This window comes from Gamsiella multidivaricata (genome assembly GCF_025024155.1).
Source record: "Gamsiella multidivaricata strain RSA 2152 chromosome Unknown BC939scaffold_32, whole genome shotgun sequence".
Classification (NCBI taxonomy): Eukaryota; Fungi; Mortierellomycota; class Mortierellomycetes; order Mortierellales; family Mortierellaceae; genus Gamsiella; species Gamsiella multidivaricata.
The window spans coordinates 353580-379060 of NW_026251740.1; the positions used below are offsets into that span (position 1 = coordinate 353580).

General features: G+C 50.1%; 11 protein-coding genes across 11 annotated transcripts; 5 read left to right on the forward strand and 6 right to left on the reverse strand.

Annotated features, from left to right (window-relative positions):
- Positions 1-604: 604 nt before the first annotated feature.
- Positions 605-1859, reverse strand: BC939DRAFT_503197 (uncharacterized protein; the record flags this gene model as incomplete). The annotated part of the gene is made up of 4 exons (XM_051560375.1): positions 605-744; positions 813-1131; positions 1333-1417; positions 1576-1859. The coding sequence occupies 4 exons, from the start codon at positions 1857-1859 to the stop codon at positions 605-607; spliced, it is 828 nt and encodes a 275-aa protein (XP_051412327.1).
- A 1782-nt stretch (positions 1860-3641) lies between these two features.
- Positions 3642-3971, forward strand: BC939DRAFT_477170 (uncharacterized protein; the record flags this gene model as incomplete). The annotated part of the gene is made up of 1 exon (XM_051558649.1): positions 3642-3971. One exon carries the CDS (start codon positions 3642-3644, stop codon positions 3969-3971), a length of 330 nt encoding a protein of 109 aa, XP_051412328.1.
- A 1144-nt stretch (positions 3972-5115) lies between these two features.
- On the reverse strand, positions 5116-7703 carry BC939DRAFT_451557 (AMP-binding domain protein). Its single transcript, XM_051555683.1, has 6 exons — positions 7247-7703; positions 7063-7149; positions 6592-6957; positions 6000-6505; positions 5684-5893; positions 5116-5577 (listed from the first exon to the last, which is right to left on the reverse strand). The coding sequence occupies exons 1-6, from the start codon at positions 7588-7590 to the stop codon at positions 5258-5260; spliced, it is 1833 nt and encodes a 610-aa protein (XP_051412329.1). The 5' UTR covers positions 7591-7703; the 3' UTR covers positions 5116-5257.
- Positions 7704-8174: 471 nt separating this feature from the next.
- On the reverse strand, positions 8175-9623 carry BC939DRAFT_451559 (acyl-CoA N-acyltransferase). Its single transcript, XM_051555684.1, has 2 exons — positions 9322-9623; positions 8175-8945 (listed from the first exon to the last, which is right to left on the reverse strand). Exons 1-2 carry the CDS (start codon positions 9442-9444, stop codon positions 8238-8240), a joined length of 831 nt encoding a protein of 276 aa, XP_051412330.1. The 5' UTR covers positions 9445-9623; the 3' UTR covers positions 8175-8237.
- Positions 9624-9719: 96 nt separating this feature from the next.
- On the reverse strand, positions 9720-11346 carry BC939DRAFT_451562 (Extradiol ring-cleavage dioxygenase, class III enzyme, subunit B). The gene is made up of 4 exons (XM_051555685.1): positions 10920-11346; positions 10550-10821; positions 10124-10453; positions 9720-10017 (listed from the first exon to the last, which is right to left on the reverse strand). The coding sequence occupies exons 1-4, from the start codon at positions 11215-11217 to the stop codon at positions 9820-9822; spliced, it is 1098 nt and encodes a 365-aa protein (XP_051412331.1). The 5' UTR covers positions 11218-11346; the 3' UTR covers positions 9720-9819.
- A 324-nt stretch (positions 11347-11670) lies between these two features.
- BC939DRAFT_397083 (uncharacterized protein) lies at positions 11671-14565 on the reverse strand (the record flags this gene model as incomplete). The annotated part of the gene is made up of 4 exons (XM_051552332.1): positions 11671-12392; positions 12477-13020; positions 13125-13895; positions 13987-14565. The coding sequence occupies 4 exons, from the start codon at positions 14563-14565 to the stop codon at positions 11671-11673; spliced, it is 2616 nt and encodes an 871-aa protein (XP_051412332.1).
- A 2141-nt stretch (positions 14566-16706) lies between these two features.
- Positions 16707-17606, forward strand: BC939DRAFT_451564 (uncharacterized protein). Its single transcript, XM_051555686.1, has one exon. The coding sequence runs from the start codon at positions 17085-17087 to the stop codon at positions 17352-17354; it is 270 nt and encodes an 89-aa protein (XP_051412333.1). The 5' UTR covers positions 16707-17084; the 3' UTR covers positions 17355-17606.
- Positions 17607-17703: 97 nt separating this feature from the next.
- BC939DRAFT_423878 (dihydrofolate reductase-like domain-containing protein) lies at positions 17704-18769 on the forward strand (the record flags this gene model as incomplete). The annotated part of the gene is made up of 2 exons (XM_051553134.1): positions 17704-18176; positions 18415-18769. The coding sequence occupies exons 1-2, from the start codon at positions 17878-17880 to the stop codon at positions 18767-18769; spliced, it is 654 nt and encodes a 217-aa protein (XP_051412334.1). The 5' UTR covers positions 17704-17877.
- Positions 18770-18819: 50 nt separating this feature from the next.
- Positions 18820-20977, reverse strand: BC939DRAFT_162090 (uncharacterized protein). Its single transcript, XM_051550301.1, has one exon. It carries the CDS (start codon positions 20799-20801, stop codon positions 18948-18950), a length of 1854 nt encoding a protein of 617 aa, XP_051412335.1. The 5' UTR covers positions 20802-20977; the 3' UTR covers positions 18820-18947.
- Positions 20978-21549: 572 nt separating this feature from the next.
- Positions 21550-22168, forward strand: BC939DRAFT_451569 (uncharacterized protein; the record flags this gene model as incomplete). The annotated part of the gene is made up of 1 exon (XM_051555687.1): positions 21550-22168. A coding segment is annotated over one exon (191 nt), but the record flags the coding sequence as incomplete, so codon positions are not given.
- BC939DRAFT_451570 (uncharacterized protein) lies at positions 22169-22678 on the forward strand. Its single transcript, XM_051555688.1, has one exon. It carries the CDS (start codon positions 22284-22286, stop codon positions 22518-22520), a length of 237 nt encoding a protein of 78 aa, XP_051412337.1. The 5' UTR covers positions 22169-22283; the 3' UTR covers positions 22521-22678.
- The last annotated feature ends 2803 nt before the right edge of the window (positions 22679-25481 follow it).

Sequence of the window (25481 nt, forward strand, 5' to 3'; positions counted from 1 at the left end):
ATTGAACTTGGCATTCTTTCTCAGCTGAATCGCCACGTCCAACGAACTACACGAACTTTGTTTGGTTTGAGGTTCCCCACCTCGACACCATCGACATTCAGGATGCAATCGCACTTGCGTGCACTTGACAACGCGCTTGCGGCCCAGCCTTGTTCACCTCTCTGAAGATCGGACGACTGCAAGAAACCAAGTAAGAAGAGACATTAGCGCAATATAATTCAGTTGAACACTGTATGTGTACACGAATCAGCAAAGCAGTGACTTACAAGTGCAAACTCAGGCAGGAGTCCAGAGGTAATCCATCCTTAAAGATGAACGTCCACAGCAACATGGCATCCGTCTCAGACTGCCTCTTTCGTCCCGAGAGTAGTCTAACGACATTCATGAGACTATAACATGTGACGTGCTAGTGTACGCTGGCAGAGAGTATGAACAAAAAGCAAGGCGCTTCCTAACTCCCACTTGCGAGGACTTCTGAAAACGATCTTTCCTCAGGAGATAGAGCAGCTGTCTTTCCGAAATACTATGACATCAATACAACATGTTAGACAGGTATTCACGAACACGACACTAAATAGGGTGAGAAACAGAGCACGTACCAAGTTTATAGCAGACTCGATGAGATCATGCCAAGAGCCTCGACCTTGAGCCTGGTTGCATTGTGGTCGGTATCGGAAGTCGCTCTACCACGCTTTTTCGAAGGCTTACGTGGCGTTGGGAGCGTCTTAGGGCATTTGGAGACAGCTATGGCGTGAAATATATTATACTAAGACAGCGACAAAAGACCGTGAAGCAGTTTCGAATCTTTGTACCTGCGGAACAGCCCAGGGCGCCGTCATCCTCAGGCCTTGTGACAGAGATCGTCGTGGCTGCTGTGGTTGATTCCTTGAATTCGCCATTGGTAATAACGGGCTGATGCAGATCAAAAGGCTGGCGCAGGTCAGAATGCTGGTATGAGTATGTGGGCTTGTGCAGCTTGGTTGTTGTTTGCCACAGATCGAAGGGCTTGTGCGGGTTTGTAGGTTTGCGTAGAGCAGCATGCGGGGGTGTATCGGTTGGCTCGCGTGGGTCTATGAGTGCACAAAAGTCGATTGGTGGCCACTGATCAGCTGGCTCGCATGGATCTGTGGACTAAAAAGAAAGAAAAGAAGAGCGGGTGAGCGTGTGTGCCTCAAGAAGGCGAGGAGGATAGCTCAGGTCAAGGGCAGTGAAACGGCTAGATGGCTCAACATAAAGCGCTTGCTGCAGGCTGTCGAAGGGCGAACATCTCAAGTCGACGTTCCTGAGGTGTAAAAGTGACAATGGTCAATGGTGAGGAATGCTGGATTATACCTGCGCTGAGTCTCTTATAGGCGACTTTTGCTGTTGCCATTGACGTGGGAGCGAATGGAGGGCGACGCTGGCAGCGACAGACTCTCTCGATGATTCGTATGATTTGAGATCAAACAAATCCAGTTAGGAGCACTGCCGTTTAGCTGTGATGGATGTTCCTGAATATCTGACATGGACTAACAGTATCTTCTTGATTTCAAGGCTTGAGCGATACAGGTTGCTTCCAACAGCGACAGAATACACCGATTCCGAAACCCGCATGTCTTCGTGTGCCAACAAGCTTCGCTCCCTTTAGTCTTGAGATATGTGAAGCAGTCGGAGATATATGCGTGGACGGCCATCTTTCCATCTCGGCTGATATCAAACAACCCCTGAGTGAACTCCTCCAGGTCGAGAGCTTCGTCCCATTTAGCAAACTTGGAGGGATTCTCATCCTCGGCAGGCACCAGCTTGAAGAACCCAGGCACTGTCAACGACGAGATTTCGACGGCGTTGACGGCATGGGGTTTCTTGACAGTAGGGTACATGACTGTTGGATCGGACGGAGTGTCAGAGCATGAATATCACGGAAGGGTGACTTAATTATCCTGGTTTTTTATTATCATGGTGATGGAGACATCCTCCTCTCCTTCATCCTACATTGACTCCATCGCCACTTCAAGTTGTCAGCATGTGTGCCAGGAAAGTATTCTGCAAGAAGCCTTAATCGATTACTGCCCTCACTTGATCTCGCCTCTGTTATTACTTTGTTTCTGCTTGGGCCTGGGCAGACCTCCGTTTGCGGTCTCTGGAGAGCTGGAATTCTCGTAAGACGTATTTCTGCGGGCCCCTTCTCTCCATCGGCCAAGTGGTTCTGGTCTAGCCGTATTGCAGGCTAGAGCCAAAGGTAAGTACCCTCATTCAGAAATACGCATCCGGGATTAGGAAGAGGTGTCCTTACCGGCTTCAAACCCTCCTGTACGTTTATGTTTGAATATTGAAGACTTTTCCGTATGAATAACTGCCATCCTTACGTATAGAGCGGCACTTGTATCAGTCCACGGAATAAGCGATTATAAGCGCCCTTTGCGACAGCTCATTATGAGCTGAGTCTGTATCATGATCTGATCGACAGCTATCGTGGATATTTTCTCGCGATTTAGACGTGTCGAACTTATTGAGGAGGCGTGATCAGTTCTTGAGTGGCGGAGCCTGTTCATCGCGTCAAATGATGTTCTAGTTACACCCATGCATACGATCCAAGTAACCTGATAATACTACGAGATGTAGAATCTGATTAAAACATAAAGCACCATTGGGGTTGTTAGTAAGTAGGAATTTAGATCAAATATCAGAGGGTAGCAATGTAGGTAGGGGCATTGCATATTCCGTGTACCCCCCCTCCCCTTACATTTTACCATAAAACATGTCCGTTGAAAGGACAGTTGTACTGTGGTGAAAAAAAAAAAAAAAAAAAAAAAAACGACCGAAAAAACGCATAATGGCAGAGAGATATGCAGAAGGATCGAGGTAGGAGAACACTATCAACTATCCTCGGAACATCTGCAGCTCACAGTACTCTGCAGTTTGAACACAGGAAACTGCCATTTCTCGCATCCATGCTGCCCTCTTTCTATAATCCGTACCTACTTTTCTAGTCTTTGCATTGGCGTATGCTTCAAGAGCACTCTCATGCTGCAAAGGAAAAGGACAAGAATGTGATAGCCTAATCAAAGAAAGAGGGGATTTGCATCACGTATATAAAGGGGTGCACTTTCAAACTGTCCACCATCAAAACTCAACCGACACTTCTTCAAGATCCAAACCCTCAACAGCACGCAAGAACCCATCGCAAGAAACCGTCGCACGGACCTTCGCAAGAGCACGCTCACAAGAAGACTTACAGAACCCACAGAAAACCCCACACGTCCTGACCAAGCTTTCGCGCTTGCAAAAGTAAGATGATGCGACCGCCCATTTTTTTTTTATTATTTATTATTTATTATTTATTATTTATTATTGTGTTCACTATTAATTAACCAAGTCATGCAGTGTTGATTTTGGCACTTTTGTTGTTTCTTTTCCCAGCCCTGGTCTACAGCGCCTGCCCCCACCAGGCTGGCATTGCCAAGCCGTTAGATTCTTGTGGAAGGCCTATCGAATCTGGCCAAAGATACACACTTCAGGACAGCAACGGGAATGGCTATGTGACAAAGGAAGAGTCAATCGTGAAGGTTTCACCCGAGGGCCCAAACAACAGCATCCTGACATTTGTTTTCAAATTCAAGAACGAGGGATATACATGGATACTATACACAACCGACAGCAACATGAATGTCGAAGATAATTGCCTCAGTACTGGCCCTATTATAGCGGGAACACCTTCGAGGAAGATTATAACCGGACCCAATGGTGGAAGATTCAGCAACTTGTGCGATGTCACTTTCCAGGATCCCAAGAACACTGGTTCCTATGGACTTATGATGTATGCGAACACAGATTATTATCAGCCGTTCTACCAAAACGGCGAGTTATGGGCGACCAACTCCCTCACCTGTGGCGAGACCTTCCTAAATACCTACAAAGTTATCAAAGTCTCGAATGGTTCGCCTTCCATGCTCTTTGGCGATACGCTGAACCAGAACCTCGTCCCATGCTAGGCGAATATTCCGTTCCAAGATCCCAAGATAATATTTATTTATATAGTCCCCTTTGATCAGTCTGTTTTTTTACCCCGCCTCTTTCTTCAGCCCTACTTTCCCTTTCCTTTAACCGCCCCTTTCTTGAGTCCCTACTTTTCCTTTTTTTATTCCGTATAAAGCTCCAACTTCGATATCATTGGAAACACGTTTTTCACTTTTGTGGTGCCAATATGGACGCACGTCTCGTGTATGTTAGACGATTTTATATAAATAACTAGTTTGTGGCAGCTAAGCGTTCATAGCTTCCTATCAGTGAGCTGAGTTTAGACCGTCGTGAGACAGGTTAGGTTTACCTGCAGGCAATGGCCCGAAGCTGTCATCCGTTGGATTATGGTTGAACGTCTCTAAATCAGAATCCGTGCTAGGACGCGACGATTACCGCCTTTTCCGATTTTTAGTTGAATTTGAATAGACCCTCGGGTCCTGAATCATACTATGTGAGGTCGTCTTGTGGAGCGGAAAGGTTTCATGAAGGCGCCTGCTGATTGTGCCATATAGGACAGATGCTTTACTAGGTTCACGCTTAATAGAAAAGACCGTCCGGCGACCTATATACCTATATAAAGGGGACCGGACAGTGCTATTAAAGATCCCCCTGTGGTACTGAGCGCAGGAGGCCCTTGAGAGAGTATGGTTAAAATACAGGGCTGCCTGTAGAATTCGGACCTTGTCTCTTTTCTTGGTTTGGATATCGACAACAGCTTGGTTGTTCGAATATTGGCTTTTACCGGTTCATTGCTGCAGACTTCTTCAACTATTTCTACACCAAACTATCACCACTCCTTTCAACCAACCAACATGGAAGATCAGCCTAAAACTTCCACACCTCTCTTGTCACACGTCTAACTGTCATTGGATAGCAAGTGTAGGCCTCGGTTTAGAAAGCTCCCAAGGAACAAGCAGTTATTAAAGTGCTATCGGGTTTGACTTGTGGACAGGCATGGAACTATCAAAAAAACCCTTTCCAGCATCTCAAGTATGTTTCTCTGAAAAGAAGCCCTGTGGAGACTGCAAATAGCTCCCAAGGCCAATTGTATTATTCTGAACATGGCAATACAGCGTAGAGATGGTTTTGAACAATTGAAGACAACTTTAGTTTAGACTTACATATTATACATCTTCCCTTTATTTCGTCTTTAGAAGAAATCGTGGCGAGCCTTCTTAATGATATAATAGCTTCACTTCTCAGCATCCTTCTCAGCATTAACGTCCAATCTCCGAGGTTTCTAGGATGTCATTGTCATCTACGACAAATTCAGGAGCGCACGAGAGCGTTCACGCATAATGTTCTTTTGGATCTTGCCCGAAGGTGTGGTAGGGAACTCGGTGTGGTCAACCACCAATAAGTAACGGGGTACCTTGTAGTGCGCAATCTTGCCCTCGCAAAACTTCTGGACCTGCTCCAGAGTGACCACATGACCCTGCTTAGCCGCGACCCATGCACACACCTGCTCCCCGTAGCGCTTGTCGGGGACGCCGATGACGGACACATTCTGAATACTCTCCATCCCGAACAAACAGTTCTCTACCTCAACCGGATGAATCTTTTCGCCCCCGCGGATTACTACCAGGCGACAATGGGGGACAACGTTGGTGGAAGGTTAGTTCCGAGCTCAGCCGATATGAGCCTTTTTTCAGTTATTTCTATTTGATACTTCTCTTGGACGTACCCATGTCCTTGATGCGGCCATCAATCCTGCAAAAGCCGCGCTCGTCGAGAATGGCTGTATCGCCAGTGTGCATCCAGCTCTCTGAATCCACAACTTCATCCGTCTGAGCCTTGGACTTCCAGTATCCGCCTTCCATCACAGAGTAGCCACGCGTGCAGAGCTCTCCTGACGTGTTGACAGGCACGGTTTCGCCTGTTTGTGGGTCAACGACTAGGTGATTGTAAGCAAGTAAAAAAATAAACATAATGTTATACACTCTGGACCGAATGATAACTACAATAAAGAAGTAACAGCGGCTTGTACTGTTATCACGTACCCTTGGCTTCCAAGTGGGGCATGATACGACCAACAGTCTCGCACCGGTCCTGGAGTGCATCGGTCGTGCGCGTCATAAAAGACACGGGTGAGGTCTCTGTCATGCCATAGCAGATCGTGAGCTCCGTCAGGTGCATCTTAGTCTGCACGTTCTTCATGACCTCGATTGGGACCGGTGAGCCGGCGGCAATACCTGTGCGCAGTGTCGAGAGATCATATTTGCTAAAGTTGGGATGGTTCATTTCCTCCAGCAACATGGTGGGGACTCCATGGAGGGCTGTGGCACGCTCTTCATGAACTGCTCTCAAGGTTGACTCTGGGCAAAAAGACTGTGAGGGGTAAATGATACCAGTCCCGTGGGTCATGGCTGCCATGCTGGCGAGAACCAGTCCAAAGCAATGGAAAAGTGGGACGGGGCAGACGAGAAGGTCCTTTTCTGTCAGCCGCATGTTGTCACCAATAAAGATGCCGTTGTTCAGGATGTTCCGATGCGACAAGGATACTCCTCTAAGTATGATTGAACCGATCAACAGTATACGAGTCAATATCGTATTATATAGTCCAGCCGATCAAAAAACATCTCGGGTTCTTACTTGGGCAATCCTGTAGTGCCACTGGTGAACTGAAGATTGATAATGTCCCGGTTGTTGATGCCGAGTCTCTCCTTTTGCAGGGACTCATCCACTGCTATGCTTCGGTTCTTGACCAACAAATCCTGGAATTTTGTTAGGCCCTTCAAGCGAGCTGTCTCAGGGACGTCAGATCCATTGTCGAACATGATGACTTGGCGAAGCGAAGGGATATTCGCGGTGGCGAGCTCATTTGGCGACTGGTACTCGAGCTCCGGCAGGAGCTCGAGCAACATCTTACTGTAATTGGACGACTTTAGGCTGGGCACGCAGACGAGCGACTTGCACTCTACCAGCGACAGTGTCTGAAGTAATTCCTGCTTGCGGTATCTATTGCAGGAGTGAGCAATTGGCGTGTCAGCAGACCATTACGGACTCAACTAGCGCAACATTAGAGTGTATCGAATCATGAAAGTCGCGGCGTTGTGGTCTTACGCAGGATTAAGAGTAACGAGAATGATGCCTGACTTTGCAGTAGCGTACTGAAGTGTTGCCCAAGCACTGTTGTTTGGCATCCAGATACTATTATCGAGAACAGTAAAGTAGGATTGCGGTTATAATGAGACACCAACTATGCACACAGGAGTTGCTCCAGAGCGGCAACTGAATTTAGACTAACGCGAGTCGATCTCCCTTTCGAAGGCCAGATTGATAGAGACCACGGCAGAGACTGTCGACCTGCTCGCCAAACTCCCGGAAGGACCAGTGCAGGTCCTGCTCGTGTTTGACGACGAGTCCGGGGCGGTCGCCGAAGCGGTCGACGACGTGGTCCCAGTATTTGCCAATGGGGTCCTCGCACAGCTGGCGTGCATCGACCGTGGCGCCCTTTACATAGGAGAGCGGAGAGCTTTTTTCGGACTGAGCAACCGCGGAGAGGGATCGGAGGCCGAGTCTGAGGCAGGACTTGGTCGCGAGCGAGGCATGCCTTGGAATGAGTCTTGAGGATGGGTTGATGATGAGCATTGATGTGAAGGAGTGTGAAAGATGAGTACAGTATAGACCTATAGACCAAGAAAGTAGAATAGTTTAAAAAAAAAAAAAAAAAGAAGAGTGGGGAGGTTGGCCTGTTTAGTCTGACCGGACAGCGGCGGAGGAGGGAGGGGAAGAGTGGGAGGACAGATGGATAAGAAAGAAAGAAAGAAAGGAAGGAAGGAGGATAGCTAGGCTGGGCTGGAGGAGCCAGGGGCCATGGGGCGTATTTATACTCTCCAGGCGTCTTCTTTCTCCACAGGGACACCGCCTGGGGACAGGACTGCAAACGCAAAGTGTGGGAAAAAGAGGGCGGGACAGGAGCAGGCTCGGGGTCCCCCGCATCCCCCCAGGGCGTGGATGCCACCGCCACACACCTACGCGTTGCTGCGTGGACATCTGCCCTGGGGAGCCGAGCCTGCCCAGGGGCCCCCAAGGGGCAGATCCACGAAGGAGGCGAGACTCCCGTCATCATGGGCTCCTTGGCCGCCTCGGCGCAACGGCAGGGTAACTGGCCCATGGTTTGGGTTCATTGTTTGTCCGTGGAGATGCTTTATTGTGCCGTTTAAGGTTCCCTCCCCCACCCATGACTGACTCGGCTCCCCCCACACGCAACCTTACTTTCTCCCCCGATACAACTCTCACGCCGACAAAGCTCCTCCCTCCACAACAATGCTCGGCAGTGCCTTCCCTCCCCTCTTCCTCTCCGCAATCAGCTCCTCCAGCCGTCTCTGTCGTCCCTGTGCCTCCTTCCGCGCCTGCTCTGCCGTCGTTGCCTCGGCTGTGGATGCCACGTCCAGCCCCCGTCGTCCATCCCTGGTCTCCTCCCGTCCGAACCAGTCGTCATCCGTCATCGAGTAAAAATACGTGTGGCGCCAGGTCCCGTCCGAGTGGATAATGTGCTTGCGGTGCAACCCGTCCAAGTCAAAGCCGAGCTTGGTTGCCGCCTTTTGGGATGCAATGTTCTCCGAGTGTGTCTTCCACTGCACTCGGCCCGCCTGCAGACGCTCGAACGAAAACCGGAGCAGCGCGTACGTCGTCTCCAACATCACAAACGTACTCTGGACTGCAGGATGAAACCAGATGCTGCCCACCTCAAAGCGTCGAAAGGGCAAGGAAATGTCGAGCAGGCAGATCGATCCACACAGCACCCATTTCTTCTTTTCTGGATCTTCCCTCGGGTGTGCAGAGACATAACAGACCCAATTGAAAAAGTCCGAGGACTGGCAAAAGCGTTCCTGGATCTTATAAAATTCCTCATACGTCTCAAGGGCTCCATGCGGCATGTAATTGAATAGGTAAGTGTGGTTCTTGTACACTTCCCACAGCAGTGGAGCATCCCGATCGAGCTAAGAGTGGGCGGGTGGGCGGGTGAATGATGGGTCGGGAGGAGATGGAAGGACGCATCAGAGAATGAGTACGCGGAAGCACACATCAACGAAAACGAACAAGTGATAAGAATGCGGTCAAAAAAAAAAAAGCGCATAGGAGTGAATGGTTAAAGCAGTGGCATGGGCAGTATGTCGATTGCTGTGCCTGGATATCCGAAACATAGCCAGTGCAGTGACTAATGCAATGAGGCTCAGGTATATCTATCGTACATGTGTGGATCTTCAAGAGACCGGCAGCAAAACACCATGCACCGCCTTCAAATGCGCGCATAGCAGACAGGATACAACAATCTGCTGTACCAAACGCCTACACACAGACAGTCTACACACGCACCTGGATGGGCTGCAGAAGGATCTGATCAGTCTCGATCCTGGTCCCACTGTGGATACCGAGCGTCTGTTGTGAGTACTCAGACGAGGGCAGTTGAGTGTACTTGATCAGCTTGGTCAGGGTCATGTTTGGTGGCGTAAACCTGGGCCTGATCGAATGAAGATGAGAAGAAGATGAGAAGAAAAAAGAATGAGGAAAATGGAAGGGAAATGATCTCTCTTGCAGACCCGATGCCCTTTTAAGCTATGAGTATTTGTGTGTGATATGGAGCAAGACATGCTTTCGCAAAAATAATAAAAATCGCCACCGCCGCTTTGCCGAACCAATAGCACCCGCATCGATCTTCAATGAGTATAATAAACAGGGCGCCGCGAATACGTCAGACCAGAGCACCTGCCAAAGCTAAAGAGGTAAGGCTGACACGATGCAGTTACGCTGCGCAGAATATCTCAGAATATCTCTTTTTTTACTATTTCGATTTGACTAGGTTCCTGTTCTGAGCTACTTCTCGCCAAAGGAATAGGCACTCTCGGACAGACTCAGGAAAAAGTTCTTATGAAGGATCTTGGCCTTGTCCTCGCCAGCTGCCCCCAGCGCGACATGGAACGGCAGCAAGTGATCCAGCGATGGATGAGCAGACCTCAAGTACTTGGACTGCGCCATCTCATTGATCGCTGCCACTCGACGCTCGCTCTCAGACTGGTTATTCGAAGAAGAAAAAAGAGTTGACGTGTTGGTTATTGGTCTGCCCCATAGAATGATATGGGAATAAGGGAATACATCAATGATCGCCAGGTATACATACCTCCGACAGCGCGACTTTGTCTAGCAAGGCATCAAAGGGCGCAACATAAGGTGCCACTTTGGTTCCTGATCGCATGTACGTGCCCAGATCCCGCAGGTTATGTACGGCTGTACCACTCGCCACAATCAGCACATTTTCCTCACGAAGTTTTGTCAATGCCTGACCAAGCTTGTAATGGTACTCAAAGGTCTTCTCCGTCGGCTGGTCTCGCATGTCTGCAAGCGACATCTGAACAATAGGAATCTCGGGCTTAGGCAGGATGCGTAAGAGCGGCACCCACACGCCGTGATCGATTCCTCTCTTTGTTTCTGCCTCTGCTGGGATGTTTGCCTAAATTCAAAAAGAAACAAGTTGACAGATCAGAGTTACCGGAGGAATACAAGACGTCTCTATTTCCACAAATGATAACGAGTCCAGACAACTTACCTCACTTAGGAGCTGCAGGACTCTGTTGGCCAGCTTGGGGCTACCCTTGGATGGATATTGCAACTTGTACATAAAGTCGGGAAAATTGTAAAAGTCGTAGTAGAGTTTGTTCTCCTCCGATGTGCGGACTCGGATTATACCTTGATCGCCCTCCCAATGACCCGAGATCACCAGAATCGACGCCGGGGTTGGATCCGAGAGCGACGTCCATTTTTTACCGAGCTCTGCGAAAAAGTCGGCCGTAACCGATTCATCGACCGCCTGGTTGGGGCCTGCAAGGAGCACATCATTAGTTTTGAGTGTCACGCCATGGTATTGTACTCTTTACAAATGAAAATCGTATTAGACGGTATTGAAGCTTAGTTCTTACCAGCATGAGAGATAAAGTAGACAGGAAGCTTGTCAGACATGGTTGACGAAGATGTGGTTGTTGATGACGATAATGAAGAGGATGGCTGGATATGGCGGATGTCTTTGGAGTGGTCAAAGGAGGTGGAAGGAGCATGTTTACTAAGTGTTCTCACGGTCGCGAGGGACAGTAGGCGCGTGGACAGAGCAGAGAACATGTCCTGGAGAGACGAATGATGACTGCGAGTGTTGTAGCAATCAAAGGCCAGGGCGAGGAGCAGTGCGACCGTAACGTGGAGTGCGATATGGATCACCTTCATCCTTCCCTTCTATGTTCCCCCAGACTATTTTTTTTTTATTATTATTATTACCTTTTTTTTTTTTTTTTGCAAGCTGTGTGTGATTACCAGGAAAGGTGCGATGATACTCAAGATGAAGAACGATGTAAATTTGATAGAGCAGAAGGAAATGGGTCCAGATGCGTGCTCCTTTTATGCAGAGTGAACATCGCCGTTGCCATTAGTAATTTCGCCCATTGCAGTGGCTGAACTGGCAACTTTCTTGGACTGAAAAAGTAGGTTGGGCGAGTGGCGTTCCGTTCTTTGTCATCTAAACATCTATCTTCAGGTACCGGCACTAGCAGCAGCGGCCGTATCTTTATTCAATTGAAAGCAAATGTACCGGTATATATATGTATATAGGAAGGGTGTATTTGTCATCATACAATACTCGTAACAAATCAACCAGAAAAAGCAAAAGATAGGGCAACGGGGCTAGGAAGACGAATGAGGTGCATTTGCATCTGGTGCAGCATATGGGTTCACCGCAACAATCTTAATCACAGGCAGCGAAACGGTTGTGTCTGCAGTGATCAGCACCTTTACATGGCTGAAGATGCGAATCCTCGTCAGTCGTCGCGCCTCGTCTTCGGCCTCGTCCCCTTCCTCCTCTTCCTCTGCATCCGCCCCATTCGAGCCATCTCCTGAAAGGCCTTCGTTGTCATCGTCATAATCACTCTCGTCTTCAAACAGACCACGCTCATCCTCATACGCATTCGTGGCATCATCTGGATGGTCCATCGCATCCGAGCTGCCTGCATGGGCCGGTACCAATGTGGACAGGCGACGGTCCTTGTCGTCTCCCTTGGTCGAAACAGGGTCTTCCTCGACAATTGGCTTGAAGGCTTCCGTGCTCCAGTACAGCTTTAGTGTCTCTGAGGATTTGTTCCAGGCATGGCGTTCCACTGGCAACTGGTCCACATGCACTCGTTTTTCCAAGCCGTACTCTGGGACAAGAACATCAAAGGCTGAGTCCAGCACTTGAACGACTATTGCATCCCTGATCACCATTCCTTTGGACTCTGTCATATTCCTGAGTAGTACGCTGAGGTATACATGGCTACTCTGCTCCTGCGCCAGCTTCGCAGCGTCCCTCTTGATGTTACAGAGATTTGCGCATTTTTGACACGACTCCTTTGTCAAGTAAAATTTTGAATCTATATAAAAGGGTAGTTTGTCAGGAAAAATATTCATGCGGGGCAAATATGAAAGCCATGAAAATGATATAAGAGCAAACATACCTCCTGTAAGAGACGCTTCAAGCATGCGATGCACGATAACATCCGCATATCGACGGATAGGGGACGTGAAATGGGTGTACAGGGGAGCATTCAAGGCATAATGATGGTACTTGTCGGGACTCAACATGCCGCTGCAGATATACTTGGCTCGTTGCATGGGCTTGATCACTAGCAAACGGACCACCTTGCGCACATCTGAATCTTGAATTGCATCCAAAGACCGTTGCAGCGCTCCAGAGCTGGATGCATCCAAATCCAACCCGATCTTCTTCATATGCGAGATAAAGTGCATCATCCTCTTCTCGAGCGGATCCTCATGACGACGCAACAGAGCCTGCTCAGGGAAGGACTCACAGATCTGCTTCGCGACGCTCATATTAGCAAGCAACATAAACTCCTCGATCAGCCTGTTGCTCTCCTTGAGCTCATACACGGAGACATCCAGCGGGTTGTTGTTTTCATCCGTTTCGAAAGACAGCCTAATTGAGTTGATCGACAACGCGCCGTTCTCAAATCTCTTTTGGCGAAGGACTTGAGACAATTTCTACGATCAGCAATGAATAATAAATACAAGGTATATCGATGAGTAAACTTGCATTCATACAAGGATTGACACCTCCTTACATCGAATAGTAAACCATGACTTACAAAAAAGATCTGAATGTTTCCTTCAACCAACGAGCGCGATTGACCAAACACCTCAACCTTGGGATCCAACGAGCCCGTAGTGATCACCTTCTGAGCATCATCGTAAGACAGCTGGGCACAGGATCGGATGACCGACTTTGAAAATGAAGTGTCCAGGATCTGGCCGTCCTCCGTCATCTTCCAAAAAACAGAAAAGGCTAGGCGGTCGACATTGGCTGTCAAACTGCAAAGGTCCTCACAGAGAACATTTGGGAGCATTGGAATGGCCTTTTGGATAAGATAAACCGTTGTCGCTCTGGCTTTCGCCTCCCTGTCCAGAGCAGACCCAACCTTGATGAAGTGCGACACGTCCGCGATATGAACGCCAATCTCCAACGTTCCGTCATCGAGGCGAGTGCATGAGACTGCGTCGTCCAAATCCTTGGCGGTTGCCGGGTCGATCGTAAAGATGCAGTCCTTGCGAAGGTCGCGACGTCGGCTCAGTTCCTTTTCCGGGATAACCCAAGGGATCTCAGGAAGGCATTTCTCGACCTTTTCTCCGAAAGCAGTTGTTATAACATTATTATTGGCCAGGAGCGCCTCCGTCTCAATTTCAATGTTTCCAATATCGCCCAGTTCCCTCTCCAACTGTCCAAAGGGATGAAGCGAGCTCAAAGGCCAGCGCTTGATTGTCGCCACAAACAGCTTCTGGATATAAGATGAATGATTCTCCACAAAGTCCGCAGGGGCTTGGTCGATGGGAATAGCGATTAACGGGACGCGTTTGTCGGTCTAGAAGAGGCAACATATCGCACGTACGCGTGTCAGAATGGGTTCCGCAAAAAAATGCGGGGGTAATTCAAAGACAACCTCGAGAACTTACTGGCTTGAACCAGACTATACGCGGTTGGTCCTTTTGATCATCCTCGTCCTGCTTCTTGCGTTCAGTCTTCTTGCCAGAGCCACTAGGGCGTTGCAAAGTCAGCGTGCCCGAAAACATCTGGGACAACGAACGCTCGACAATTGACACAATGCGTCCGCAGTACTTGGGCTTTAACTCTTCAATATCTACTTCATCTGCATCCTCAGCATCTTCGACCCGCTTGGGCTTCTTCTTGTCCCTGTTGTTATCTCCCTTCTGCTGAGGCAACTCCTCGGGGTCGAAAAGCTCGATTCCAACAACATCACCTTCGAGTGCACGGTTTCTGTCTTTGCTGCCACAGATATAAACGTCGCCGTCGGGAAGCGTGTCGACCGTAACATAGGCGTCAGACCGGTTGCGCTTGTTGATCCTCAGAACTCCCTGGACGTACTTTTGCTTCTGTCTTGTCAATAATGAATGAAAGTCAGAGTACGTCAAATGGGCTGTGAACAGAGCACGACGGCCACCTGCAGTCTCCTTCAGGTTGATGCTGTCTCTCCTAGAATGTCCGTGGGTTGCCGCAGGGGTAGCTATGCACATGCGCCGGGAGAAACGATAAACGATACGTTAGGCAGTTAGACAATATACGCCATGCCAGGAACCTGTAATCAAATACACAACTGTCGCTTACACATGCGCCAATCTTTACGATCCGATTCTTTGACACCGGCAATAGTGGAGAGTCGCTTGTTGGTGGTGCCCAACACGCCAGTAGAGATCAGAGTCGATGCGCGGTTAGAACCAATGGCAGACGAGTGGAAGGCTGTTGTGAAACGACGACGGTCCTGAGCATCATCGTTATTGACAAGTGGTGCAGCACCGACGCCCTTCATATGACTAGGCAACCTAGCAGTAAACTCCGCCAGGGAATTTGCATCCACACCTGAGCCGAATCGCTGATGTGTGTCCTTTGACGAATAGCTGGAGCGGTTGCTTGATGCGCCCTTGCCCTCGAGGGCAGACAGGGTATCGGCAATGGCGTCTGGTTCATCATCGCTCGAGAAACTGAAGGCTGAGTGAATGAAAGGTTTGCCCTCCTGCAATGCAGCAACCTCTTCCGGCTTCACGATGACTGAACGACGATTAGGCTGGTACCCGGATGTGCTGCTTCTGCGCCTAGTGTCAAAACTGTCGCCCAAGGTCGCCGCAGCATCCCTAGAAAATGCAACAGATCGTCGGTGACCCTGCCTTTCATGGGTGCTGGTGGATGCCTCGTCCTATTCACAATACAAATCGTTCATCACATGTTAATTCGCCGCTAAAGAGATATTCCACAAATCAATATTGAGTATTGCTTGGTTACCTCGTCTTCCTTGAGTGGCACAAGCGGTAGTTTGCTGTCCGATACAGACAAGCGGCGAAGAGTTGCCACGGTGGACTGCAGAGCACTCTCGATTGACGTTCCACGAGGTGGTTGCGATATGTGGAGAGTCGTAGATGTCGCGGCGCCACTCAAGGGACCGATAGAGTTCCTTGAGGACAAGGAGGACACAGAAAGACGCTTCTCATGGCGAGTTGTTTCGAACGCTAATGTCTCCTCTCCGTGGTTGTTGGTGGGAGGCAGGCTTTTTAGAGCACTGATAATTTCTTGCAGGGACTCGATTGCCTTGCCCTCCTTTCCGGTCTCATGAGTGAGCTGCTCCAGTTGCTCTGCCATAGACAAGCTACGGGAATGTCGACGCTTGGGAGCACCAGCAGAGTGATGTGCGGATGAGTCTACTCTACCTTTGTCGACCTGTCTTTCCAAGGACTCATCAACGGTTGTAAGTCCTCCTCCGAATCGATTAAGCTTATCGAGGGGCGTCAGAGTCGAGGAACGGCGACCGGAAGGGCTCGCAGAGGTGATGGGAGACGAATGAACAAACGACCCACTGCCGCTCACTGGAGCAGAGAATGGCGAAGGGACATCTCGAGAGACATTTGTCTTGATGGACGTCAGCTTTTCGTTCCTGTTGCCTTTACTCTGAGTCGCATGATTGCGAGACTCCATTACAACTGGTGTCGCTGTCGATCCCGGCGTGAAAGAGCCCTTGCCGCCCGACAAAGAGCCGAACACCGCGGAGCCAGACGCTGTCAGGGGAGAAGCGAGCGAGGATGATACTGGGGAGGGCGAGTTTGGTGATGTTGGCGAAAGCGAAGACGACGAGGTCACGAACGAGCAAGACGAAGTGATCGAGGATGGGCGACCATCCTTAGGGGATGACTGAGTTTTGGTAGTACTCTCGAAAGGTTCATTGTGCTTGTCGTCGTTGCCATTGTTGCCCTTGGTACTATTGTTGCCCTTGGTGCTATTGTTGCCCTTGTTGCCCTTAGTGTCCTTAGTGTCCTTGCCCTTCTTCTCCTTAGAAATGGAGCTGTCTTGGCGCCTAGCAGCGGTCGTGTTGCTCTGGCGGGCGTCAGGGTCAGTATCCTGGGCACGCTTACCATCTCTCGGCCTGGTGTTGCTAGTGGCTCCGTGCTTGGTTCCATTACTCTTATTGGATTTGCCGCTAGACGTCTTTTCCTTTTCCTTGGATTTCTTGGTCTGGACAGGGCCCTTCTCAGTCTTGGTTTCGGCGTTGTCATTTCCTATGGCGACGTCCGTGCCACCGACAGAAGACGTAGAAATTGTTGTGGGCTCCTTGGCGTTGGTGCTCTTTTTTTTGCTCTGGTTGTTGTTGGCTGACGACGTGCTCTTTTTCCTGTTGTTGCCACCACTGTTGTTGCCACCACTGTTGTTGCCACCACTGTTGTTGTTGCTGTTGTTGTTGGCAGTGGTATCGTTGACATTGGACACAGACACAGAGGCATTCTCATTCGAAGTATTGTCGGGGCTCTTGTTCTTCTTGAGGGTCTTGGCTGCTTTGGGATCCTTCCTTCTGTTGCCATCGTTGTTGGTGTTGGTGGTTGAGTCGATATTGACAACAGCAGCAGTAACGTTCCCGCTCCCGTCCTTGACAAGGTCCTTATCCTTTTTGTGGGTCTTAATGTCCTTTGCATCCTTCTTCCGATTGGAATTGTTATTGGAAGTCCTGGTCTGATCTTTGCCCTTGTCATTGTTGCTGTCCTTTTCCTTGCTCATGTTATTGTCCTGGTTACTGTCGTTGTCTTGGCGGTCCTTATCCTTGATCCTGTTCTTGTTGAAAGGTTTCCTCTGGGCTCTCTTCTTGTTCGGAATTGTGGGTGCGGTCTGGGCCGAGGCAGCAGAGATAGAGGGGACGCCTGTAGGGGAAGAGGCAGGCACTGGTGCGGGTGCGGGCGCGGGTGCGGACATCGCGGGAGGGAGTGTGGAGGCCATGGTAGTTGTGTCTGGGATGGGAGACTACCGAATCACTGGCCTTTTTGAATGAGGGGGAGGAGTGGCGGTTCGACTGGTATACTCTTCCTGATGATTGGATGGAGATTGGGGTTGGCTGGGAGGGATGGGGGGTCGGATGCGGCGATGGAGTTGGGTGCTCAGGCGGAGGGTAGGGAAGAGGGACGGGAGTGAGACCAGGAAGAAGGAAGAGAAGAGGAGGGGGGAGGAACTGCGAGAGAGAGAGTATTTTATCGACTGCGGTCCAATTGTCTTCAAGGGCCTCTCCTGCGGAATGTGATTGGTGGCAAGGTCGAATTACACACCCGCGCACCACTGGACCGCCCCACACTAGACTCCACACTAGTCTGCACACCAGCCTCGCTAGTCCACAACACCAGACTCACGAGTCTGCACACCAGACTGGCGCACTAGAACAGCCTACGCACGTTCCAGATTACACCACATTCAGCTCCTTGAGTGCGCTGGAACGTGACAGGTCCGCACACATCGCCCTCTCTTCTGAATCCGATCCACTCTCTCGCTCCTTTTCCTCACCAACACAGCATCGGAGTGCCATGCGACCCTTCACCATCGTCGTCGCTGCAGATCTGGCCAACGGCATCGGATTCAAGGGCGGCCTGCCCTGGCGTCTGCGCAAGGACATGGCCTTCTTTGCCAGGATCACCTCCAAGACCCTTGACCAGGCCTCTGCTCAACAGCAGCAACAACACACTCCAGGCAGTCCCGCCACTAGAGTCAACGCCTGTATCATGGGCAGGCGCACCTGGGAGTCCATTCCTCCAAAGTTTCGCCCCCTCAGCTCTCGCTTCAATGTTATTGTCACCCGTAACCCGCACTATCTCGAGCAAGTCCTGTTGATCTTAATCCGAGCGCGTGTCCCGGGCTGGTTCTGGTGGCACCGCTGTGCTATCGTGTCTGAACAAAAAATAACCCCCTCAGAGCTGGGCTGACTTGGACTCATTCCTTTTGTTCTTCACTCTTAACAGCGACAAGCCTGAAAAGGACAATCCGCTTGTTGCCCTGGCTCCGTCCCTCGAGGCCGCACTGGATCTGGTCGGATCTCTTCAACAGCCCTCCACAACCTCTGAAAGCGCTTTAGAATCAGCAGCTGTTGCCCTCGCTTCAATCATGCCTGCACCGCTTACTCTCGTGCCAGCCGTCTCTAATAGCCAGATTCGGATCGATCGTATCTTTCTCATCGGAGGTGCTCAACTTTACAACGAAGGCGTTCAATCCAAGGACTGTGCCCACATCTTTATGACTCGCATCCAGACTACGCTCGAATGCGACACCTTCTTTCCCGAGATCAAAGAGTCGGTCTACAAGCTGTTGCCCAGTCAAGAGTCGCATGCGTTTTTGGAGGAGTTCCTTCAAGAACCTGTCGAGGGTGGTGTCATAGAAGAGGGCGCATTCAAATACGAATACGCTGTCTACAATCGCATCTGAACTAAAGAACTCTTTCTACTCTATTATCCTTACCTGTTGTCACTCCCATATTTTGTTTGGATGTTGTTATTTTGGCATTTTTTATTAGGCGTAAATAGAATGTTGAGACATGGTATCATACAGGCAAAAAGCAGGACAATTACTGGTCATGTAGAAAGTGGAAAAGAAAAGTACAGGTTTACGCCAACTTGGGAGGCCACGTTTTATTTCGAATGCGCTCCAATTCTGGGCCTAGCAAAAAACCAAAGCGCTCGAAAAAGGCCTCAGGCAGTTGCCAGCTATCCCTGCGCAGGGGCGGGCCATGGCAGATCGCCCCGTCAATCAGCACCTGGAAAAGCTCGTCCACGCTGTATCTGTTCTGGTGAACAATCATCTGCGCCCGCAGTTTCGGGCATGGAATATAGTCGATGCGACGATCGTGCGGCAGCTGGTAGATTTTAGGGTCGATGTCCGGATCACATTGTGGTGCTGCCTTGGCCAGAACCCGGAACTCCTTCTGCAAACGATGCTTCGGCACAGATTCTCTTCTAATCCCCAGAGTCATAGCAACCCTGTTAACAAACTCCTCATTCTCGTCATCTTCGTCCTTATATGCTTCCAGCTCTGAGGCAATCAAACACGGAGACGGACCGTCCTCGTTTCCTGATCCTGTCGTAGAACATCTGTCCTCCATCTGCATCGGCTCTGCAAAGAGCGAGTCATCGCTCACGACCTCCTGCGGTGTCGCCATGTTGATATGCAATGACTCCAACGTGCCTGGCGGGAAGAGCGAGGACTGCAGCTCATCAAACACTGTCGGGTGCTTTGTGTATTCCGTGTGCTTGGGCAAGTTGGTGCCTGGAGGACGGTAGGCTGGCCGTGGTACTGAAAGGGGTGCGAGTGACATGGTTGGTGCTGCTAGTTTGCCGTCGTCCAAGTGTTCGGGTATGAAGAGCGGCGGTGCTTTGTAAAGGATATCGCCGTTCAAGGAATAAATGCCCTCAGCTGTAGAGTGGCCCTCGGCTGCTACGCCCTGTGCGGCATGATCCTCTACCATCTCCATAGTGCTACCGCCGCTATTCTCGCTGAAAGAAGTAGGGAGACCCGGAGTATTTGAGGATTGCGCCGTTGACGAGGATAATATGGGGGTTGTTGCATCTGGGGACGGATGATTGGCGAGCGAGAGCGGGGTTGTAGGAGCGGCAGCAGGAGTGGCAGAAGTGCCTGGTGTGCCAGGAGTGGCAGGCGTGGCGGTTGTAGCAGGGGTAGAAGGAGCAGGGGAGGAGGCCTTGGCTGAGGCTGAGGCTGCTCGGCTCTCGTGATGGCGTCGGAACAGCTCATGCTTGACGTCCTTGAGAATGTCAACATGGTTGCCTTTGCTCAAAGCAGACTCGAAAGCAAAGACGACCTCGCGGAGATAAAAATTCTCGCTTTGCAAGGACTCGATTGCAGCCTTGAGCTGGTGGACCTCACGCTGATAGGCACTGACTACGAGAAAGTGCTGGTTTTTGAGATCCTTGATCATGTTCTCGAGTTGGTGCAGATGTCGCTCCTTCCTGTCCCGGAAGGCACGTTGTGCTGCTCTGTTCTGCTCCTTGCGCAGCGCAGGACAGGACGGGCCAGGTTTGCGTCCAGGCTTCTTGCGGACTTTTTCTGTGGGCTGGTCTGGGGTTGCAGCACTCTTGGTGTTGACATTGGGATATGCGGCGGTACTGTTGCTGGTACTGATGTAGGAGGTGGTGTGTGCGGCAATGGAGTTGTCGGTGTTGTTGCTGTAGTTGCTTAGAGCGTTGTCGTAGGTGTTGGTGCCAGGATAGTGGAATGCAGAGGTGTGTCCGTTGACGCTGTGGAGACTGAAGGAGATACTGGGATCATTACCCCGAAAGACAGGATGGTTGTGGGCAGTGTGGGTGCGGGCATTGTTGCTGGTGCTGGTGTAGGACATCTCGAAGTCGTCGTCATCGTTGTCCTGGAAGACGAGGTCGTCGTCCTCGTCCGAGTAGGACAGTTCGTGGTTGTTGCTGCTGTGGTGGTCGTGGCCAGTGTTGTTCATGATTAACTTTTTGCGTGAATGAGGAATGATGAGAGATGAGTGAGGAATGAGGAATGAGGAATGAGGAATGAGGAATGAGGAATGAGGAGGAGGGGCGGAGGGATTTGTGGAGAAGGATGGAAGTGGAATGAGCCGCTTGCTGCAGCAAGGTGGGGGTGAAGTGGGAACTTAAAAGCACAAGAGTGTCACACTCCGAAGAAGCGAGCATCCTCTGAGCGGCAGCAACCCACCAGCCTGGCCCTGGCAACGAAGCGACGCAGATCAACCGCACGCTCCACATGTCTTTCCAAGTCTCCGCTGGACATCCGCATCTCGCTCTCCTGTCTTTGACAAGACATGACATTTGACATCCATCTGCGGCTTCAATTGCACATGGCCGCCTGTCCAAGCGACAGCACGCAAGGAAACCTGTGCTTCAGGACCCATTGCGTTGCGAATGCTGGCCCGCACATAATGCGTGTAGCACAAAAAACAAATTCAGGTCCAGTCCCTCCGGTACGCCATAAACCTTTTTTGACGTTTGGACAGGGCTATCTGAAGAGCCTGTCATTTAAGGGCATGCGAGAGCCTAAATGGCTCACTGAAATGGGCAGCGGCATGACAACAAGAGGCTAGAGTACATGTAAACAATCCATTAATGCATGGCCCTACTTTCTTTGTGTTCTCTTATGCAGACGCAACATGCGCACCGTTCATCTCAGTTCTTTGCCTTTTACAGTACATCCATGTCAATACAATAACCCGGTTCTGATGTATTTCGATATAACATACATATACTCCGGTATTTGTCGACTGGTGCTTATCGACCGGTATAGCTTTACGCATCAGATAAACTTCAGAACGCATCTACCACCGATTATAGCACGTTTTTTTCTGTGGATTGTTAGGATTGTTATTGCTGTATTTCTTTTTACCATCCGATGCCGCCATCCTTCATAACGCACCCCTCCAGCAGCACCAACCGCTTCAATATGAGTGACGGGGGCATGCCCCCTCGTTCTTGGTCGCAGCACTGAATCTCTTCAGCAATATCATGAAGGCCCCATCCACGAGCCACCAGGCAAAGGCGTGCCGTACGGACAGAATTAATCCAAGCAGGTCCTGAACAGCACCGCAGTTTGTTCCACCAAGTTCCATCTAGAAGACACTGAGTTTTTCTAGCTCTCGGTAGCACTGATAGAGAGGGGGTTGCCCATCTCAGTCAGGTCAAGAGAAAGGCCAGGTGATCCAAGGCGAGGGTGGATGGATGGCGCAAAAAGAGATTAACTTTACGTCAGAAACGCACGGCAGCGCCTTCAGCATTGACCGCGTGTCCAATTGGTTGACAACGATGTCAGCAGAGTCAACGACGCCGAGGGCAGTGACCAAAAACTTTGGACAAAAAGCCACTCTCAGCGAGGTATATAAACCCCTTCTTTCTCCGATGTTCCAATCCGCAACTCCCTCCCTCCCTCTTTCTCTCTGTTCCCACAGTTCCGAACCATGTCGAACATCCGTAACTCCGGTACCAACAGCCAGGGCAACCATTACTGCAACCGCGGTGAATCCGCCGCCCCTGGAGGAAGCTACCACTACTCCAACACCAATGGCTCGTACTACTACCAGAACACCAGCGGTTCGACTTACTACAACAACCCGAACACCGGCTACGTGAAATATACCCCCCCAAGCCAGTCGAGCTCCAACAGCGGCAACAGCGGTTACTCCGGACGCAAGTAGCGAAATAATGCCGACTTTTGGCGCGAGCCAACATCAGGATAGCTGAGCGCTCAATAGGCGTCCGCGGCAAATTGTATCGTACACAGTGAATATCGTCAGCTACGCTAGCCAGAATTTCCTAACCATTAATAAAGAAATGTATTGGCAGTATTAACAACATATGTGTATTCACCATATTGTCTTGCTTATATAAAGTGCCCCATTTCTCTGAATCCGCTACCACTCGGTACCGGTCCTTTATGAAGAGCATTGTGCCTCTGAGACTACCTCCTGTATTTCTAGTCTCCTATACTAGATGCATTCATAGTTATTCCCTTTATGTAAGGTACGATCTGTCACTATTAAAAGGGCATATCGTTTTTCACAGATCTATCGTTCCCACATATTCCGCAATATCGCAACTGCTGGGCCTTGCCTCCGAGCTGAGAGCCTCGAAGAAGGAGAAGATCCTGTGCTGCGCTGAGATTCTACTGATTGTAGCGGATTAAACTGTGCAGATGCTGATGCTGTGCGGGCACGCGAACTGTTTGGCTGCAAACGTGCAAATATTTGCAGGCAATTTTTTTTTTTTTGATAACTAGAACCCACGAGGATATGTAGAATTTATTAGTGATATTTGCAAGCAACTATTGTTGGCGACATTGGGTGCGGGGAATGGAACGTGGGCATTCAAACTGCGCTGCTTTACCATGATTAGAGTATTTAAGCGAGCATCCCGATTTGCAGCGAGGCGCAGTATTCACTGACATTTTTTTTCTATAATTTCATTGTCAATACTTACTACAGTCCTCTCTCATTTTCGATACTTTTTTTCGTCGAAAGTGAGATCGCTAAAGATTCCAGCGATTCTATTGGCTGGAGGGGCATTTTCAGTCAATCAGAGTACTCTATATCTAGGCTCGTAGCACTCTGCCCTCCATCATCCCCATCCCCATCCTCATCCTCATCCTCGCCAGCGTTCCCAGCATCACTAGCATCGCCAGTACCAGTGCTCCATAATCCCTCTCACCACGTTCTACCCATGCTTCCTAAGATTGCAGACGCGCTGGACCGACCTAAGTCGAGCGAGGACGCTTCATTGTCGGACGCAGGTCGCGGTAGTTGGACACTTGCTAGCAAAAAGCGGATCATGGACAATTGGGATATCTTTCACAGAGGCTATCAGGACCTGCTTGGCAATCCTGTACCAGAATTATCACCATCAATGAAAGACTTTGAGACGGCTAACAAGCTGCCACCTAAAACGATCACCCGACTCATAAAAATGAGGCCTTTTATCAACAAAATGCCTACCGGCTCTTTGGATACAAGGTGCTACACCAAAGCCCACATCCGCGAGTTTTATCCAGTCGAGACGATTCTTCACCAGGAGATCCAACGTCTCCGTAAAATGAACGTGCCGGTAGATCAATGGCTGTTACAGTTGCTTGCAGGAGAGGTATACGACCTGCTTGTGGAAAGAAATGGACCACTCACGTTTGAAAAGCCTAGATTCTCGTCCGGTTGGGTAGCCAGTTTCAAGGCCACCTGGGGACTGTCGTTTCATAAGCTGATGGGCGAGGCAGGGTCGGTTGATTGGGATGCGATAGCGGGGCAAGTGGAGGGTCTCAAGTCAATTCTTGCGACCTATGATCTGAATGACATCTACAACGCCGACGAGACTGGCCTTTACCTGCAGACCACCTCAAGTTGGACGCTCGATGTCGAGATGAAGGCCGGAGCAGCCATTCCAGCATCGCGCGTCTCCATTCTCTTCTGCACCAATGCCACAGGAAGCGACAAGCGAAAGCCTTTTATTCTCAGTAAGTATCCTGTCAGAAGTTGATATTCGGAACGAGGAGAGACATGGTTTATTTTTATTTTTATTTTTATTTTTTTATGCTGGATGCCATGTTGATCATATTTGGATCCATTTAGGCGAAAACCTTGCTTCTGGCTTCAGGAAAGATGAAACGCTGCAGCGCTTGGTGGATGTCATGCCATGGGATACTGCAAAGCAACCACGCAAGTCCAAGGCAGCTAAAGCAGCGGCAGTCGCCCAGCAACAGCATCATGACGCTAGTGGACAAGATGGCGCACCTGGCAATACACAACACCAGCAACAGGAGGCCACTTCACAGCATACCCAGGCGCAGAAGCGGCAGACTAACAAGCGAGCAGATTACATGACCAAGTATACCTTTACCCACTGGCTGCGCCAGTTCCAGCAGGACATCGTCGCGGAGGACCCTGATCGGCGCGTGGTCCTGCTCATCGACAATGCATCATGCCATGCAGTGGTAGAACGGTGCAGTGTCGATTTTCCGAACATCAAACTGCTGCTTCTGCCGCCGAACTCGACATCAGTAACACAGCCCCTGGACGCAGGAATCATTGCTGTTTTCAAGAGGCGGTATCGTAATCTCATCCTAAAGTTACGTGTCTTCAAATCCTCCCAGCCAGTGCCAGACCCCAATGCGCCTCCTAAAGCGGCCAGCAAGGGAAAAAAAAACACGAGGAGGGCCAAGGCAGTCGACAAGGCCATGAAGTCGAAGAAGGATGGGTCTTTTAGGGTGTCCAACCTCGAAGGATGGCACATGATAGCTGCTGCCTGGAACGAGGTGGAAGGCAAGTCCATCCGGAGCTGCTTCAGACACGTCCCCATTTTCGGCGAGGCCCAAAAACAGCAACTTTCAACGCACACTTGTTTAGAAGAGGAGGTGGTTGCGGCGCTCAAGGAGACCCAGCAAAACATTCTCCATCGGTTCAGGGTGCAGGGTTACCACGACTCAGTGAGTGGCAGAGACCAAGGTCAGAGCGGCTCGTCAACAACGCCAGTCCTAGATATTTTAATGGACGCCGCGGAACAAAACGCCCTCGTCCCAGAAGATGGCTCTTCGTCAGCAATATCAAGAGGTGTTTCAATCATGGGTGCTCTTGAGAGCCATGAGAAGCTGCTGGCTTCAACCGCGAAACTTTTGA